The following is a 16907-nucleotide window of genomic DNA, read 5'->3' as shown; positions in this document are numbered from 1 at the left end:
TGATCCAGGTGGCAGTCTTACATGTGGCTGTCTGGCTGGATAGATTCCAGTTGGATGCTAGCATTTGCCTAGGCTCTTGGTGAGGTCTCCGCAGTGGATAGTCCCTAGTGTGAGTTGGGTAAAATACAGAACTATGGCAGGAAAAGAAGAAGAATTACAAGAAAGCACAGCAAAAAAAAACACAGAAAAGGCAATAGGCAAAGGTTAGGTGAAATAAACAGGCTACAAGGTTCGTTTTATAAGACAGACCATACTGGTTGTTATGCTATACCACTCAAATTTTGGAGGTTCAACAGTTGGGACAAAATAATACAGGTGTATAATGGACTTTGGATTAAAACTAAATGAGGATATAACATGGGGGACCTCTCCTGTTAACATCATTAATATTAACATACCTCTGCTCATGTCAGAATAAAACAATAAAACAAATGTCATTAAGAGAAATTTAATTACCTTGGCAACTCAGGGTACATCAAGACTCAATGAATTTCATGCAAAGCTTTGGCTGCTATTTTTTTTTTTTTTAAACAAATTTTCAGTATGGCATTCAACAGAATTTCACATAAGGGTAAAATACCTTTACTCGTCACACAAATCACACACTTTTACAAAAATATTCTATTTCCGTGTTCACATAACCATTAACACTGAATAAGTATCCATGTCAAGAGCCAATTGCCCTTTTTACACTCCGAAACACCATTATACAGACCCAGCAATAGGTAAATATATCAGCACCTGCTCTGTTAACAACATTTTGCCATTAGAGGCCAGATGTCCTTTGGGAGCAGAACAGAGAGGATCAAGTGTCATCACCACAAGCAGAACACAATAAGAACAAAATATGAGCAATGAGAAACTTGTAGTGACACAGGCACTGCTGAAAAACGAGAGAAAGGGGATGCTGGAAGCGAACACACTATGGTTCGCAGATGAGAATGAAAGCAAACATTGTAGGATATTAGTAAGCATTATGGGGACTTACAATTATCAGTGAAAAGTAAAATTGAATGGGGAGTGAGTACATGAATGTGGCAACAATACGGTATAATCAAAGGATTTGGACAAAAACATGACAGTCAAGTTCAATTTCCAGTGATAGGACACAACTGAAACAGTGATGGGACTTTTAAGCATAACAGATTCAGAGACAGCAAACAGAAACTGGACTCTGTGATAAGACAATAACATATCAACAGTGTAACATATGTGGTTAAACAAAACTGTCTAAATATCTGACAACATCCATGCAGTAGTTCTAATATATATGTATATATATATGCAACAACTTTAGCTTATCTGAACCTCTAATGGTTTCTGAGCTCCCTGTTAACACCCTTCACTGGGATAGGGTTTCAGGGACAGCTTGGTAACTAGAGAGGGAGTCTATACTATATTAGTCACTCCAACATTAGAGCCATTCTGCTGAAAAATTGTATGGGAATAAACAGGACAAGCCCTTGTAATCCAATTCCTGAAATGTATAGACTGGTATGTGCTGACTGTGGTTAAAAAAAACAAGTCTAAATGTTAAAATTTGTCCATATCTGTGCAACACATTATAGTTGTCATTTAGTTTGATATTAAGAAAGGGCATGGTTTAAGTTAATCAAACAATTCTCTTTGTTAAGGGATCAGGTACTTAACTAATGCACTGACAAGTCATTTGAAAGCTTTAAAGTAGGCACAATGAGGTTATTATTGTATGGCTTCCCTTTATGTTTCATGCTCAACAAATGACAACAGCAATATCTTCAACCTCCTTTAAACTTATGTCAAGATTTAATAGAAGAAGAAAAAAAAAAGTTACAAATAAAAGACAAAGTCAAAATTAAATTTATCAGTGTGCACATTTGCTCTTTTAAAATAATAAGCCCACAAAAAGCATGTATACTCAATAAAAAATAAAATATGGCTTAATTCTCTTTATTATTGGTCCGCTTTGGTTTTCCTTTTCTGTAACATGTGTATGATAATAATCAATTGCAAGTTCATAACCCAACAGCACATGATCTGTCTTAAACATCAATGAGAGTTTGGCACCTTTATTCCAAGGACTCTTTCCACTAGTGAGAGAGGAGACTAGGGGATTGCAGTCGGTCTGTGGCTATAATAGGGGGAGCTGCATTTTTGAATGTAAAGTGTTTAAACCTTAGAAAGCTTCAGGGTTGCACGTGACCCTGTTGTAATTCAAGCACCAAAGAAGTGGCAGAGATAAGACCTAAAGTGTGTCTCCCCGTCTCTAAGCATTTACAATCTGCATCTACATATTTTTTTTTTTTCTTGTACTCAAGTCATTTTGCCATTTTTTCGCTACATTCATATAATTCCTCTTCGGTGATGAACATTTTTGGGCTATTACAGTGCATGTATGATTCTGATAGCTCGTAGCCATATCTACTGGGGAACTTTTTAAATACAATGGATCATTCAAAAATTAAACCATATGAGGGATCATATAAGCAATCACTTTCCACTACAGTGGAAGACTATTACCTGCTCAAAGACATTATTAATGGATATTTGTCTTCTAACTTCTTCTTTCTTTTAGGAGGGGGTGAGTTTTGACATTACTGATAACGTTTGCTCTTACGAAAGGACTGCCCATATCTATAGTTACACTGATATGCCTTAAACCATCATATTCATCCATGAGGAAGAGCTAAACCGAAGCCCATATCACATAATTACCAGAATAATGTTCCTTCACAAGTAACTTGGAATTTTACTCCTTAGTTGCTAGGGGGCCAAATATTCCATATGGCACCTTTGACAATTGGTCAAATATTCTTTAGAAAAGAGGCATGTATGCAGTAATTCTTGAGAATCAGTGTCATAAACACACAACAAGAAACAAAAGGTTAAGTTTACATTTTTTTTCTTGTATACATACATCCACAGAGCAGTGAAAGGTAAAAGCGTTTTTTTAAATTCTGATCCAACATCTGTTAATAAGGATCATTTTTAAATAGGACTGAAGATTCTGGAAAACCAGGCGGTTTTTCTCTGTCCTCTACATAAAGCATGCTGATCTTTGCACTGTTCACAGCATTCACATTGCCTGCATTGGAAGATTGTTAAGGTAAGGTATTCCAATAATTCTGGAATCAACTACTTTTTCCAAAGAGTGCTCAGTTTTTCTCTTTTCTGTCACTGTGTCTTGGGCACCACCAAGATTTCATCTCCATCTCGTATACTGTAGGAATGAAGTGCTCGTGCTCCATATTTCATTTCCTGAGGCTCTAGTGCGTAGCCAAGCTGACGGTCGATATAGTACACACGTATCTTTTTTGGGGGTAGCTGGACCACGGCTCTCAAGTGCTTCTTTAGGTCTGCCACGGTCTGATCCAATCTGAGCTCTAGGGGCTCTGTCTGGTCCTCAAAACGCACCTCGACCTGGACATGACAGAGAGGGCGCAAGTCCACCTCTGCAAGTGGGGCTAGGCGGCCATAGCGTGCTACCAAAGTGTGGTACCTGAAAAAAGTGAACAGCAGTGAGAAAAGGGGAACCATGTGAATTTAGCCAATGTATATGCTTGTCCGCTACTACACCCAGTGACCCATTTATGTTGAAACAAAATGTTGGAGTGGATTTTAGTTAAGACAGAAAGACTGTAAAGAAACCCAGAATAGAGAGAATATACAAAATCTCTGATCCAAAATCTGCCTACCTATAAAGCATTTAGCTATTAGCTATTATTCCACAAAGTAGGCAGCAATATTTTGATTCCAAGATAACTTGAAACTGTAACTAAAACTGAAAAAAAAACAATTATACTGAATACAAATTTAAGAAATTAGAGTATTTAATAGAGTGCTCCATTGATGACATAATTCTGTAGGCCAACCCAGAAGTTAGCATCACCCTGGCTTTTTCGACAAAAAGCTCAACCAGGAGTTAAAAAATGCTAACTTATTCCTGGGTTTCAGGAGTTCTTTCTACAGCACCCAACAGTTAGCTTAACAATATGCTAATCCTATTGGAATCAATTCTGGGTCATACTTTTACATCCTGCAATCCTTGTGCAGAGTTGCTACTTATGTGGACTGCTGCAGTTGTTCCAGGTCGGTTTCATGTCCAGGGAGGTTTCATGTCTTAGAAGTCAACTGCTTATTTAGGCGCTGGACTAACAAGTCATCTATGATTTAGAACAGAGCTATTGATCTATAAAAGCACATGTAATGCAGGTAATAATCGGAAAGGTATGGAAGTCCCTTGACATCCACAAATTATATACAACATCTCAGAAATGCAGATAGTGGGAGAGAAAGCCTGTTTCCACCTGGTATTAAGATTTTTGGTGCTAAGCCACGTGGTCAGGGGGTACTGTGCCATCTCCCAGAAATGATTTTTTGCATGGTGGGATGTCTGCATATGTCTGTTTTCATCAAAATTTGCAATCAATCTCAAACATTTAAAAAAAGACAACACCTCTTAACAATATTAAAATCAGTGCACCATGGAAGTGACCAGAGTTGTGTGTGTTTGTGAGAAAATGCGGTTGTGTATTCGTGTACCTATTTGTGTGTTTGTGAAGCACACTGAGTTTTTAAACCGTGAGAAAGTTCTCACCACCAGCCCGTTTACCCTCCCTTCTTTCCCATCTTGCTGAAGGATTGTGGGAAAGATAAGAGATCAGCAGGAACAATTAAATAAAATCTCCACAAAACAAGTCTTTTAGCTTTAGAGGGCTACAGTAACCGACACAGCCAATCACAGTAATTTCCCCAGCCTGTCCAGAAAAGTCTCCCCACAAAGCAGAGCCTGAGCCTGGGTAGGTGCCTGTGGCTCTCTGCCTTCGCCATGGGAATACTCCCCCCTCTATACAAAGTGCCACTCTGTCTGAGAGAAAGAACAGTCTCACTTAAGGGTCTCAGTTAGTGTGGCTAAGCTCCTTAATTGAAGGCGAATGGGTGTTTGCTGTGATAACATAGCTGCCTTGGATTCCTTGAACAGTGCTTAGATCAGTCTCAGAGATGGGACCGGACATTCGCCACCATGCAGTGCACCAGGTTCATAGTAGAGCCATACAGTGAGTCTACTGTAGATACTGCAGTTGTTGATGGCCTCAAAAACAACATGATACATTTTCAGGTAGATAACATGCACACAATCACCATTAGATATCTACAACATAACATGAGAAATATCCCCTTGAGACCCAGGTAAATTCACTTGCAGTTTGAGTTTTTATGCAAAGCAAGTTTAGTACACATATTACAGTGGCAGTCACCCTGGATGAACTTGGGGGTGGGGAGCCTGTCTATTTGAAAGTACAGTGGAGATACAGTTAGGCTTAGGCTTTGTTCACACTCCACACAACTGCCATTTGTGCTTTCCAAACTTTAGGACTCACAGTCATTTTGCATCAGTTGAAATCGGATCGGTTTCTTGACACAGTGTAGGCAATAACTAGTATATCTACATGGGTTGCTATAGTAATGATGTAGGTGGTTCCATGAGACCAAGAGCATTTTCTTTTCCAACAACTGAGTCACACAAGACAAAATAACAGACGCGATATTTCTGTATTTTACGTATATGTTAGAGTCCAAAATATTCACTATGGATGGGACCAATGAGTTAGCTTTATTATTGAGGACATTAATGGATCCGAGACAATGTTGCCAGTGGTTCCTTCTGACAACAACTCTAATTTACTATTAAAAACAAATCATTAAAATGAATTCAGACATAGATGTAGACACTACCCCACATCCTGTATGATGTTATGTGTCCCGATTGACAATAAAAAGTACTAGGAATTTGATCTGATTGCTTAGACTGAAATAAATTTAAGTCTGATTTCATTTTTGTTTCAGTCCTGTTCATGCTACAAAAAAAAAAAAAAAAAAATGTTTGAGTTAGATAAAGTTGGTGCATGTTTCAAGAAAATGTTATTAACAAGTTAATGCACCTCAAGCTATCATCACAACCTCAATGTAGTCGCCACTTTACCCTTAAATTAATTAAAACTGCAGTAAATGATTTAATGGGGACTTGTCTACATGTTGTCTATGAATGCTTCTTTCATGACATCTTTAGCATCAACATCCCCCATTGATGGATGCTAAAGAGCCTGGTTATGCAATCCACTTATCTTCTAAAATTTCTCATTGTCTGTAAAGAGTGATACACTTTGATTTCCCTATACATTTATCTTCTTACATTGTTGTTCTCCTCTATGCCCCTATGTTGTCTTTCACCATCAAAATGTCGACCAGGGTCCCAGGCTATAGTTACTCAAAGACAGTAAGACTAATAGCCCCATTCATTTTCTTCATACTCTCCTCATGTCATCGTTGTCTTTGCATCCCTCCCCTCTCACATTCCTGTGTTTCCCATTCCTCCCAGGGAGAATCAACCTACCCATGGCCACGACTCAGGTTTTAGTTACTTAAAGGCTGATGAATGTATAAGACACCTTCATCTATTTAACTGTCTCCCTCCTACCCATATAAGCTACGTAACAAATGCACAACTGACCAGTGGATGATGATTGGGACCAATTTGTTTGCAGCCTTGGTACAACTAAACTAAAGCTAAAATACTTAACACTTTTTTTTAACAGGACAATAGGGAAGGATATTACTGATTATTTTCAATGCTATTTTAGTAGTTTTAGAAGGTTTGTATAGGTATACACTAAACAATGTATATAGGCCTGATCTGGGAAATCGTTGTGAGCAATCAAGCGGTGAAAGCTTTGAATTACATTAGCCTTCATTCAAATCTCTACATCTTCTCAGCTTTATAAAGATAACGGTCCCATGCCTACTTATACCTAAAGTTTATGTGTAAGCAACCGTAAATGAGACTAAGGTTACTGTGGAATCACTTTGAAAGTCTCTCAAATGGTTCTATCCATTACTTTATGCAATTAAAGTTTGAGTGTCATAAATTAGGCTGAATGGGTCTCTTTTCTAGTTATGTCTCATGCATTTAAACATGGCCCGGTCCAAAGGTGTGGGAAGCATCATTTCTTTCTGTCCATCTCTTTCTCTGTTTCTCAGATCTTTTCCCTCTTTCAGAGTTTTATCACAGAGTCGGTAACAGAGCTGCACCCAAAGGGTGGGGGAAAGAACAGGCTAGGTTCAAAAAGGGGGCAACCTTAACCCATATCTAGAGTTTACCATCTACTTCTACACCTGCCCTGTCACCCTCCAGTGCCGATTCTCATCTCAAAGTCTTCCCTCTGGGAAATGGCTTTTCTTCCAGAAAGAGACAGAGAAAAAAAGAAATCGAGGTTGTAGATGGAGTGAGGAGGTCAGAAATGTGGTGCAGTGGACCCTGTTTTTGGTTTACATAGGTGTTGAAAAGAAAGACTGTAAAGAAGTGGTCCCAGTGGGCGCAAGAAGAAATAAATGAAAAAGTGAGTTGTTAAAAAATGGTTCACCCAGTCATGAAAACTTTCTTATGTCTTTGAAACACATTTGATTTTCTTTCTTCTTTCAAACAATGAAAGTGAATGGTGACCACAGCTGTCAATCAAAATTGTAGTCAGATTTGCAATAAATAACTGCATAGATTTCAGTGTGTTCCTCACTTTTATGATGTTTGTACATTGATAGACAACCCCTGATCCTTATCCACTTTCGTATTATGACAGAGAGGAGCTCAGTCTGCTAAACTTCTCCTTAAAAAACAAGGTAAGTAAATAATGACAGAATTTTAGTTTTTAGGTAAACTATTCCATTTGTATGGAGCCCTGCACATAATATAAAAAATGATGGGGGGAGAAATCCTGCGGTTTAAGGCCCAATCCCAATTCTATTTTATACCCTTTCCCCTTCCCCTTCCCCTAAAATATTATATATAATATTATTATATATATAATAATATTATATAAAATATTAATAAGGATTGGGACACCACTACCATGACGTCACACGTCATCATTCGTCGTCTAGCTCTTACAATACACACATATACTGGTGTGCTGGTGTGCATTAGAGCCTTTAATTATCGTTCTGTATTAATAAGCTGCTTACTGACACATACAGTATGACATGACACATAGATCAGAAATCGTGCAGCTCACACATACAGGAGAAAATATACCTATCAATGCTGCCCCACGAATTTTATTACATACAGTTTAAATACTGAATCGCTACATTATATTTTCCAGCGACGAGCTGATACAATCGCTGTTTTTAAGTAAACTTACTCTAAAAAGATAAACGCACAGACGCGAATACACGCAACTTCCATTTCTCTCTCTCTCAAATAGGCAAAATTTGAGAAAATAGTTTAGCGATTTGGTTATCGCCCTGATCAGACATATGCTGTGGCACTATCATGCAGTCTGTAATGATATGATGTTAGCAAATATTAGCGATTTTTTTGCAAACATTTCTTTGAGTAACATGACCATTAATGTAACATAAAACAAATCATCACTTTTCAGTAAAATCTTTATTTATGCCAAAAAGGCTTACATTTATGCGTCTTTTTGTTCGCTGTAGCAGCCGTGTTGCCGAGATAATTCATACCCCTTCGTTTGAAGTGTGGTCCCGAAAAATCTTCGTTTGAAGGGCTATCTGGCCCTTCCCCTTACCCCTACCCCTCCAACCAAAAGAGAATCGAGACACCCCTACCCCTTCACGTGAACGCACAAAATGGAGGGGTAGGGTAAAGGGGAAGGGCTAAGGGGTACAATTGGAATTGGGCCTAAGAATGTGTTCCTGCGACTTATTAATTTTTGGCTTCATTGTACTAATTTGTTCCCTTCTTTTAGCTGAGTTTAAATTAAATCAAGTTAAATTCATTTCTACAATTTAACAATTGAACTAAATCAGGGGATAAAATGAATGTCATGGGATCAATTTTTAATTTTTGGTTTATATGTATTTATGCTGTGGTATTTAGTTTTCTCTATGTGTCACATGTGGGGCACGATGTTTTAGTTGTATTCAATTTCAAGTGATATCATGTTGTTTAAGGTTGTAAAAAAAACCTCACTTTAGTTTCTGATACTTTAGACAGATGATAAAAGGCCACTATTTCTGAGAAAGGCCCATTTCCACCTCATCTCTAGTTTCTCGACCTTCTATAGCTAGAGCGGGAACTGTGTCATAACTGTTTAGACAACTTAATCAGTTCACTAGGTCTAAGAGCCATTCCAGAACAAAAGACAACACCGTTGTCAACAAATTCTCCAGCTAACTCAACCCCCCCCCAAACCAAATGAAAAGGGGCAGGAGAGAAGAACAGGGAGAGAGAGAGGGATATAAGGAGGGGAAGAACGAATAAAGCTGCCACCTTGTGTATCGATTTTCTGATTGGAGTATTCCAGTACAAAGGCGTCTTTGAGGAGGCAGAGAGTGGACACATTGTCTCCCAAAGGTTAGAATCCCCTGCTGGAAGCTGGGGCTTGCCGCAGTCACTGAAACAGTCCTCCGAACACTCTCCCAGGTTAAATGGAATGGAGTGTGTTAAGAACGTGGGTGATCTGTTTTTTTGTGTCTTTAACCTAAGACTTCCCAAAACATCCCCCTGAAAGTCCACCAAAAAGGTATAAAGGAAGAGGGGAGACCGGAATACATGAGGGATGGGAGAGTTACCTGGATAACTGGAGATGCCAAAGAAGAAAAGAAGTGAAAGGAAAATAGGTTGGAATGTAGTGGATGGCCACCATGATACTTAAAACATGGCAAATGGGAGAGAAAGAGAGAGAGAGAGAGAGAGAGAGAGAGAGAGAGAAAGAGAGACAGAAAGGGTATTTGTGCTAAACCGGAAAGAGGTGGCTGGGTTCTCTCAAGATTTTATTACATAGCAGCAAAATTTTGTTCCATCTAGAGTAACCACATTCTATAGAAAGCTACTTAGAAATAAGCAATACCGAAAAAAGAAAAATAGAAACTGCAAGGGCTAAATTAACTTTTAATGTCAGTGGAATGACCCTTAAGAGGATATAACCTAAATTGTATACGAACAAAAAACCAGTGTTCATTAAAGTGAATTAAAGTCAGCATGAAATGAAAATTCATCTCTATTTACTGAATGCATATTATTGATCTTAATCTGAGCTCATTTGTGCATGCATTTTTTTGTCCTCATAATTCTTAATCCAAATCTCATAACTTGTTTGTGACGAGTGAGGCGGGGCCAAGAAGCGTGGGAATGGAGGGAGGCCATTGGAGTCAGTGATAATGAGTCCCTCTGTATCTTTCTATATAGACTTATATTATGTATGTATATATATATATATATATATATATATATATATATATATATATATATATATATATATATATATATATATATATATATATATATATATATATATATATATATGTATATATATATATATATATATGTAACAACTTTAGCTTATCTGAACCTCTAATGGTTTCTGAGCTCCCTGTTAACACCCTTCACTGGGATAGGGTTGCATAGGGACAGCTTGGTAACTAGAGAGGGAGTCTATACTAGATATAAGATATTATATTCTGATTCAAATGAATATTTGAATAACAGACACCAATCATTTTCTGTACTGCATAGTTATCTAAAGAGAAAAGATTGAGAAGGTTGTGTATATGGAGAGTGGTAGTGTGAGGGGCGCAGGTGGGTCACCTCTGTGGTAGCTCATCCTCGGGGCAGTCCAGGTGGTAGCGGATGAAAAAGCGTTCTGCATCTTCTCTTTCTCCATCAGTGACAACACTGCCGTTCAATACAGTCACACGAGGCAACCTTACAAAACACAGAAGAAGGACAGCTGTGTGTGAGCGAGGGAAACAGAAAGAGACATGGAATGCATGGCATGTACAATTCCATATCGGTGGCCACATTGACAAGTCTTTAGAAATGGCAAAATTCCAAAAGTGGCTCCTTTTGTGTATGATTACTCACTGTGCTACCATAAGATAACGTCTCTCCTGATCAGTGTAGGGCTGCAGTAAAGGAATACCCATCAATCTAACCTCTTGGAGGTTTGGGAAGAAATTCAATTTCTCAATGTCCTCCCAACAGCATAGACCTAAAATAACACAACATGTACATATTAGCTAATTATCCATTAAAGGAGTAGTTCACCCAGAAATGGATTCTGTCAATTTTCAATTACTTACCCACATGTTGTTCCAAACACATTAGACTTTGCTTCATCTTCGAAACACACATTAAGACATTTGAATGAATTTTTGTTCAAAACACATCAAGCAAGCACATTTGGGCTTCACTTTCCCATTTTAGATGTGTGTTGATCAGTGTTTAAATGAGAATAAAAATCCAAATTAAATCTGTTCATCACTTAAAGCAACTGTGTCTCTACAGAAAGCTGGGATAACAACATTCAATTGGATTCATATGGATTAAGTGGAATAAACCTTGAAAGGAGGGACAGATTTCTTTCAAGCTTCATTAAAAATATAATTTGTGTTTCCAAGATGAACAAATATCTTATGGTTTGGAACAACATGAGGGTGAGAAAAGTATTTTTTTGGGTAAAATAACCCATGATTGTTCAGCAGATGTACTTAATTTACAACTCAAAATCACAGAAAGGAGATGACCTCCTGAATAATAGAAAAGGAATATTTGAAAGCTGCAGTGGAAGGGAAGATTCTCAATGAAGAACTGCAACAATTTTGGTCTGATCTTCATACAAAACTAATGCTGCAACTTCCTAGACAAGTGTGTGTGTTCTAATATTCTGTCTACACAGATGATGTTCATGCAATCCAGCACCTGAGTTGTGTAGGTTGATGCTGCGCAAGTTGGGGAAGAGTCTCTGTAGAGAGTCCTCGGGCTCGTGGATAGATGAGATGGAGTTGTTTGCCAGAATAAGAGACACCAGGCCTGGATATATAAGGCCCAACTTACGAACCTCCGCCCAGTCCTGCAGGTGGTTATCTGTGATATGCAGCAGGCGCAGGGACGGGCACGGTATAGATGATACACTCACGCTCTCATACTCGTTTAGACACAAAAACAATTGCTCCAGCCTACATATATAGAACCACACGAAAACACCAAGCTTTAGTGCATGACAAAACCATTTTCACAACTATACGGTCATGTGACAGGTTACTTAAATGCTATAAAACACACACACACTTACTCTAGGATCTCTCTTGTGAGTGTGTGCACCACGTCCCAGGTGACATGCGTGTTATTGAGCACAAGGCGACGGAGGCCTGAGAACGCTTCAGCAGCTCCAGGCTCGAGGCTCAACCCTCTCAGTGGATTCATACTCAGATTGAGAAAGTCTAGGTTAGGGATGTTAGACAGGATCTTACTTATCTACAAAAGAAAAGAGGAAAGGAGAGAAAAGAATGAAAAACTGACCAAACCCAACCAGTTTGTTTAGTCAAGCTGGTTTTAGGTAGATGACTTCGATTTAATTGAACTTTTGAAAGCTGCTGACAGAGAAACTGGCAATAAAATGTCCAGAGACAGAAGTCAGTTTTAAATTTAACCGCATTCTGTCTGTCAACACACTGAGTATGTGTGGAAATGTAATGTGGAAATGTAATGCAACATTTGTAATGCAAATCTGATCTGATGAAGAAACAAATTCATCTACATCTTGGATAGCCTAAGGGTGACAAAATTAAAATTTTTGGGTAAACTATTCCTTTAAAACGTATTTATTTTTTACAACATCAAGGTATGAAATGTGTTTTGACTTAATTCAGTTCTATATTTTAACCATGTTTTAACACAATAATACATTTACAGCATTAACCTTGCTAAATTAATTAGAATTCTTACAAATACTAACACTTTTTTTTTAAGCTGCATAAATGAACATTACATTTGTTGTTCGCTGTTAGCTTATGATACTTTATGCATTAATCACTGTTATGAACTGAATATTTCTGAATCGTTCAGTAAACATTCCCCTTAATATCTTAATGTGAAATTACTTTTTAGTGTTAAATACACAAATGTAAATACACCGAGACAAAACCTTTGAGTCATACACATTTCCCTCACCTCTCCCCAATCTTTTAACTGGTTGTGAGAGAGGTCTAACTCAACCACGTGAGCACAGAAAGTGGCCACCTCCTCTTCATCTCCAGCCTCTGTGATTCCACAACTATCCAGAACCAGGATGCTGGGCAGATTCAGACGATCTAATACACAAATACACAGAGACATAAACTGATAACGACATGTGTTCTTCAACAGACACAGCAAAACAGTGTTAAATGATAATAACCAGTGTGTCAGGATCCAGATCCTATCTAACACACCCTCTTTAACTAGCAGGCTCAGCATTTCAACTAATGGCAAAAATAAAACTGACCTTTGACAGGTGAACCCTGGGGACTCGACCGGATCACCACTCCAAATCCTGGCCCACGGCAGTATGGGAAGTTTTCTGGGCTGTACTTCTCACTGATCACCTGCACTAAAGTGCGTCCTTCTGTCTCCTCTGACTCCATCTCACCTCTCCTCACTCTCTCACACCTTCAGCTGAGCAAACACAAACAGTATTGAGTGTGTTAGAGTGAATGCTGCATCAGATTCAGTGAAAAAAAACAGGTTTATCAGTTATGTGGACCAAATGATTTGCTAACATTAGAAGAGAGTTGTCTAGAATTTTTGGCCGGGGCAAAGGTCAGTACAACAAGTTTGAAAGAGCTGACATTTCGGACAATTATATTTATGACTGTCCAGGATTTAAAAAAAGGGATTCAAATGCAGGATCTAAGATTATCAAAAAAGGTTTTTAATATATATTTTTTCCCTTTTATCACATTCAACCAGTGTTCAAATAAAACAAACAATAATAGTCAGTAATACACAACAAATATAATAATATGCACTAAAAAGCAACTGATTTCTGTAATAAGAAACAATGCTACAATGTTAAAGCTGAAAAAGTTAAATCTCTAGTTGACTCACTTTTGATCTGGAGGTCAAATAGGAGCACATCGATGGTGGGCCTCCTGTCAGGTTTTGATCCTAGACCCCCGATGGCAGGAATGGATCTCTTAACCTGCGGCCTTGTGGGTCAGGGCCGGGGGTTGTCCCACAGCCCTGACTCCAAAATACTAACAGAGTGGAAGAATAGACAGAAATGGATAAACAAGATGATGCACGTGTGTCACATGGAAAGCCTGTGGTCACAGAACAATTATTCTATCGCTTTATGATGCCTAGACAAATGAGGTAACACCAGCACTGTATGGAAAGGTCTGTCCTTGAAATCAGATCCAATAACGCTTTGTCCGACTCCCATATGCTGCTGTTTTACACAGAAGCACAATGGGAAAAGTCCAGTGGTGTGAACGAATGGGGCGCTCTGAGCATATGTATGAGCCTCTTTTGTCTTGACAGATGAATCTGTAAGTGTAAAGAGATCTTCATTGCTAAGAGATTGGCCTGCTGATTTATTCTGTCTATGGGTGCTTTTCCATGAGCAGAAGAGTGATCTACATCTAATCTAATCCTCAGAATGAAACCAGCACAGACAGATATCTGTCACAACCTTCTGTGAAGTCCACTCAAAGTACATCTCACAAAGTACACTTCAAAGCAAGATTGATCTTGCTCCAAAACCTTGTCTTTCCAGACCAGACAAGGTTATTTTCTTTCTTTTTAGAGTGAGTGAGAGAGAAAGAGACTATAAAACACAAATAGTGGGAGGATGGGACTGCACTAATATTAGAGACCAAACATTTTTGTTTATGCAACTAACCAGTTTGTATTAATAACCAGTTTGTTACATTACATTAATAACATTAATAATGAAAAATGCATTTGTATTAATCAATCTTTTTTTTTTTTTTTTTTTTTACAGTTGATTAATTAAATATAAGGGTCCATTTATAAATATTACCAGACACAACTTTTGATTTGAAGAAATTTTCAACATTTTATATAAATAAAAATAAAATTTGAAAAATGTTTCATTGTCAGTTCATGGTAACTAATTTAGCGAACTAATTACATTATTAACTTTACTGTAAAGTGATACAAAAAAGTTGGACACTTCTGGACTTTAAAATCCAAAAAATATTAAAGTTGGCATGAAATGAAAATTCAGATGGCTTTACTTTTCTATTGTGAGGAATATGCAAGTGAAACCACTTCTTGAATAAGAAAAAAAAGATAAATCAATCAAAAGAAAACACGTTGTTACCTATTTGCTATTATTTGTTAACCTGCATGTCATCTGAACATTAAACAATGTCAGAGAACCATGAACATGCAAATGTGTGTTAATTATTAAAACGAATTATTACTAATTAAAATTATTATTATTATTCATCAGGGGGACTTCAAGTAAATATATTAGGTGAAGGAGGCTCAGATGACCAGAAAAGTCTGGGAATGCCAACATTATGTGTAAATAAGAAAAAAATAAAAATAATAATTTGTGCATTTTAATGTGTTCTTTAATGACAAAAGCCTGGCAAAGAGATAGTAATACATGGGTAAATAACTTACTGAGTTATAATTCTAATTAAAATGAATATGTTCATTAATAGTTGATGGAATGTTGAAGCACTCTTTAAAACCTGAAATGATTTTTGTTAATCCAGTGGTCAAATGCTGTGAAGCCACCTGACTAATGACTCAAAAAAAAAAATGATGTTCACAAAACTGTAAGACTTTCTGAATGGATATAAGCGCTATGAGGTAGGCTATGTAAAAGAGGAAAAATAGGAATTAGGAATAGGAATCTGCGCGACCTAATATTTACAGAAACGTATTGAATATCAAAAACCATAAGGAAACCGAGTAGGAACGTTACATCTCCCCAAAACAACAGCTGTTTCACATAAAATTTTTAAAGATAAAATCGTCGATGTGCTGTCCTGGCGTGAAAGCAGTTAACGTGACTCGACTAGTCCTAAAATAAGCCTTAGGTCAGGAGCACAGACTGGTCAGGAGTCAGACGCTCATTTCAAGTCAACAGCAGCGCGCTGCGCACGGACGAGTTGTTGAATTTCAAATGCATGGCTGCCATGACGACGCGTTTGTTTTGGATTAGCGCTGTTCGACAAGATACTGCAGCTTTGCTTTTTTTTCAACGTTACCTTTACACAGTCTGTGGCACAGCGTTTCTGTTTTAAAGTTTCATGAGTTTTTACTGTTTAAAAAAAATAACGGATAATACCGTTCATGTTCTTTTAAACTCACTGTATGACTTCATGATCCGCTAAATATAGTCAAACAGGCGTAATGTACGTTACACTTAAGTAACGCGCAGACATAACTTACAGGAAGGCGACGACAGCAGCCAGTAAGCGGATGGTTTTTATTTATTTCATTATCACAAAAACAACATTAGGCTGCACCGAATCGTAGTTCAGCGTTTTAAACGAGATAAAGCATGTTTAAAAACGGCGAATGTCACACGATGACAAATGGAGAGAATATTTTCGACGCTGGATGTTTGGAAAAAATAAATACAAATATAAAATCAAATGACTATTTATAAATCATCGTCCGTCTCGTCATCTACAGGCACAATAAATAAAAGGCGCAATGCATGTGTGGTGTTTTTCTCGAGTGGTTTGATACGCTTACCGACGACAAGGCTCAGCAGATCGCGCTGTTTGTTTTTGTTGTTGATCCGTTGACAGTGTTTTGAACACGAAGCTCTACTGTAGTTACTTCCTACTGGCGAAGCAGGTTTGTTTTGGTGCTTCCGCTCCAGTGCAGAGGGCGGCAGCATCACACCACAGACTTCATGTAAAATGACAAGTTATTATTCACGAAGTTAGGGATGGTAAGATAAGATTGTTAACAAAAGCATGTTTTACTCTTTTACGATGAAAAATTGTATTATTCTAAATAAAGATTAGTCTAATTAAATATTATATTAACAAATGTTGGTGGTCAACAGGGAAACCTTCATATATATCAGTATACTGAGATGAGAGAAAACTGCCCAGTTCATTTTAAGTTTGTTTTCTTTATTTGTTTTCATTTTTTG

At 37.7% G+C, this 16907-nt stretch overlaps 1 protein-coding gene across 2 annotated transcripts; it reads right to left on the bottom strand.

The window, feature by feature from the left end:
• Positions 1 to 433: 433 nt before the first annotated feature.
• Positions 434 to 16631, bottom strand: LOC113080152 (tubulin-specific chaperone cofactor E-like protein). 2 transcript variants are annotated; one of them, XM_026252393.1, is made up of 10 exons: positions 16499 to 16631; positions 13865 to 14013; positions 13263 to 13432; positions 12950 to 13089; positions 12072 to 12253; positions 11699 to 11955; positions 10862 to 10988; positions 10586 to 10702; positions 3150 to 3478; positions 434 to 3104 (listed from the first exon to the last, which is right to left on the bottom strand). In XM_026252393.1, the coding sequence occupies exons 3-9, from the start codon at positions 13399 to 13401 to the stop codon at positions 3154 to 3156; spliced, it is 1287 nt and encodes a 428-aa protein (XP_026108178.1). In that variant the 5' UTR covers positions 13402 to 13432; positions 13865 to 14013; positions 16499 to 16631; the 3' UTR covers positions 434 to 3104; positions 3150 to 3153. The 2 variants fall into 2 exon arrangements, with proteins under 2 accessions (XP_026108178.1, XP_026108169.1); XM_026252384.1 differs by having other exon boundaries at positions 434 to 3478.
• Positions 16632 to 16907: the final 276 nt, after the last annotated feature.

Source organism: Carassius auratus, chromosome 5 (assembly GCF_003368295.1).
Source record: "Carassius auratus strain Wakin chromosome 5, ASM336829v1, whole genome shotgun sequence".
NCBI classification, from domain to species: domain Eukaryota; kingdom Metazoa; phylum Chordata; class Actinopteri; order Cypriniformes; family Cyprinidae; genus Carassius; species Carassius auratus.
The sequence above is the reverse complement of the archived record's forward strand: the minus strand, read 5'-3'. Positions and strand labels throughout refer to the sequence as shown.